This window comes from Cicer arietinum, chromosome 8, assembly GCF_000331145.2.
Source record: "Cicer arietinum cultivar CDC Frontier isolate Library 1 chromosome 8, Cicar.CDCFrontier_v2.0, whole genome shotgun sequence".
NCBI lineage: Eukaryota > Viridiplantae > Streptophyta > Magnoliopsida > Fabales > Fabaceae > Cicer > Cicer arietinum.
In genome coordinates this window covers 1428734-1430214 of record NC_021167.2, presented here as the reverse complement: position 1 = coordinate 1430214, position 1481 = coordinate 1428734, and the positions used below count along the sequence as shown (strand labels likewise).

Below are 1481 nucleotides of genomic sequence, written 5' to 3'. Positions count from 1 at the left end.
ACTAAATTCTTTTTAAGCTTCTTTGCAGCAATCTTTTTAGCTTTTTCCCTTTTCACCTTTTGACAAATAGCTTGAATTTTAGCATCCACAGAACTCTTCAAAGCATTCAATCTATTAGAATCTCCAAAACCCAACTTAGTTGGATCCTTCAAATTAGGAAAATTCAAACGCGCGTATTCACCACGAAGCTTATAAGCAGCACGATCATAAGCATAAGCTGCAGCTTCTGCAGTTTCGTAAGTTCCAAGCCAAACTCTCATTCTATTCTGAGGAAGTCTAATCTCAGCGACCCATTTTCCCCAATGTCTCTGTCTCACTCCTCTGTACTGTTTTTTCTTACAAGGGTTCACCAAAGAACTGAGCGAATTCGTTGTGTATAAAGAACTGTTTAGTGATGGAATTGTAAAGGAAGATGGAACCAAAGAGTTGTTTAATCGAGTTTCTTCGTAGAATTTTTGAAGGATATCTCTTTGGCGAATGTAAACAGAGGAACCTAATGGCTGAAAATTTGAAGAACCAAAGGGTTGTAAGTAGTTTGTGTTTGTTGATGAAGGAATATCACAGAAAATTGAGTCTAGTGTGTTTGTTCCACTTGATAATATTAGATTTGATAAACATGAACCAATATCGCTACTTTCTTGTAATTCATGTGTGTTTCTGTTTTGCATTCCGTTCATGTTTTTTTTTTTGTAAGAAAAATTTGTTTTTTTTTTTGTGAGAAAATTGGGTATAGAAAGAAGGTTGCAGAATAAAAAATTGGACCTTTTTCCTATTAAAAAATGGGGTTGTGAATTTTGCTGAGTCAGTGAAGTTCAGAAGGAAGTGATACTGAAAAAATGTTTAGATCAACCAATCAGGGTGTGGGTTTTTGGGAAGAAAAAATATGGAGAGAGGTTAAGGAAAGGAAAAACTAGAGAAGAAGAAGTTGAGAGAGAGGAAAAGATTGGTATGGGTTTTTTTGGGGTTAGAAAATGTTATGGATTGTATGCTGCACTGCAACTCTTAGCATAGTTCGGTTGCATTTATTTATAGCAACAAGAAGCTCTTTCCTACTTATCGGACAAGGGATCAATAAATCATAAATTTAATTTCTAAAGTATCACTAGTTTTCAATTTAAGTTTTAAAATATATAAAAATAATTAATTATTCTTTGAATATACGACGTCTATCTTTGAATATACGATATCTGTCCATGGAAATATGTCAATATGTCATATTGATCATTAATATTTCAATAGTAAAACAACATATTTGAATGGACGCAAATTTGACAAAAACACAATAATAACGTTATTATTTTGTAAAAATTAAAAATTATAGTTTATGTCAAAATTGCGTTTTTCGTTGTTAATTTAAACATGCATTAAATTGATAAAATTTTATTTGCTTTATGAACTACTTACATGTTTTTGGAAGAAAAAATTAATTATATTTATATATTTTAGAAATTAAATTAAACAAAAAAATTATAATTAAATAC

The 1481-nt window shown here is 30.7% G+C and overlaps 1 protein-coding gene across 1 annotated transcript in view; it reads right to left on the bottom strand.

Moving 5' to 3' along the window:
- The window catches only part of LOC101506698 (ethylene-responsive transcription factor ERF061), a 1837-nt gene extending 812 nt beyond the window's left edge, over positions 1 to 1025 (bottom strand). Inside the window, exon 1 of the mRNA XM_012718932.3 lies at positions 3 to 1025. Coding sequence (XP_012574386.1) covers positions 3 to 677 — 675 coding nt within the window. The 5' untranslated portion in view covers positions 678 to 1025. The remainder of the gene's footprint in view (positions 1 to 2) is intronic.
- Positions 1026 to 1481: the final 456 nt, after the last annotated feature.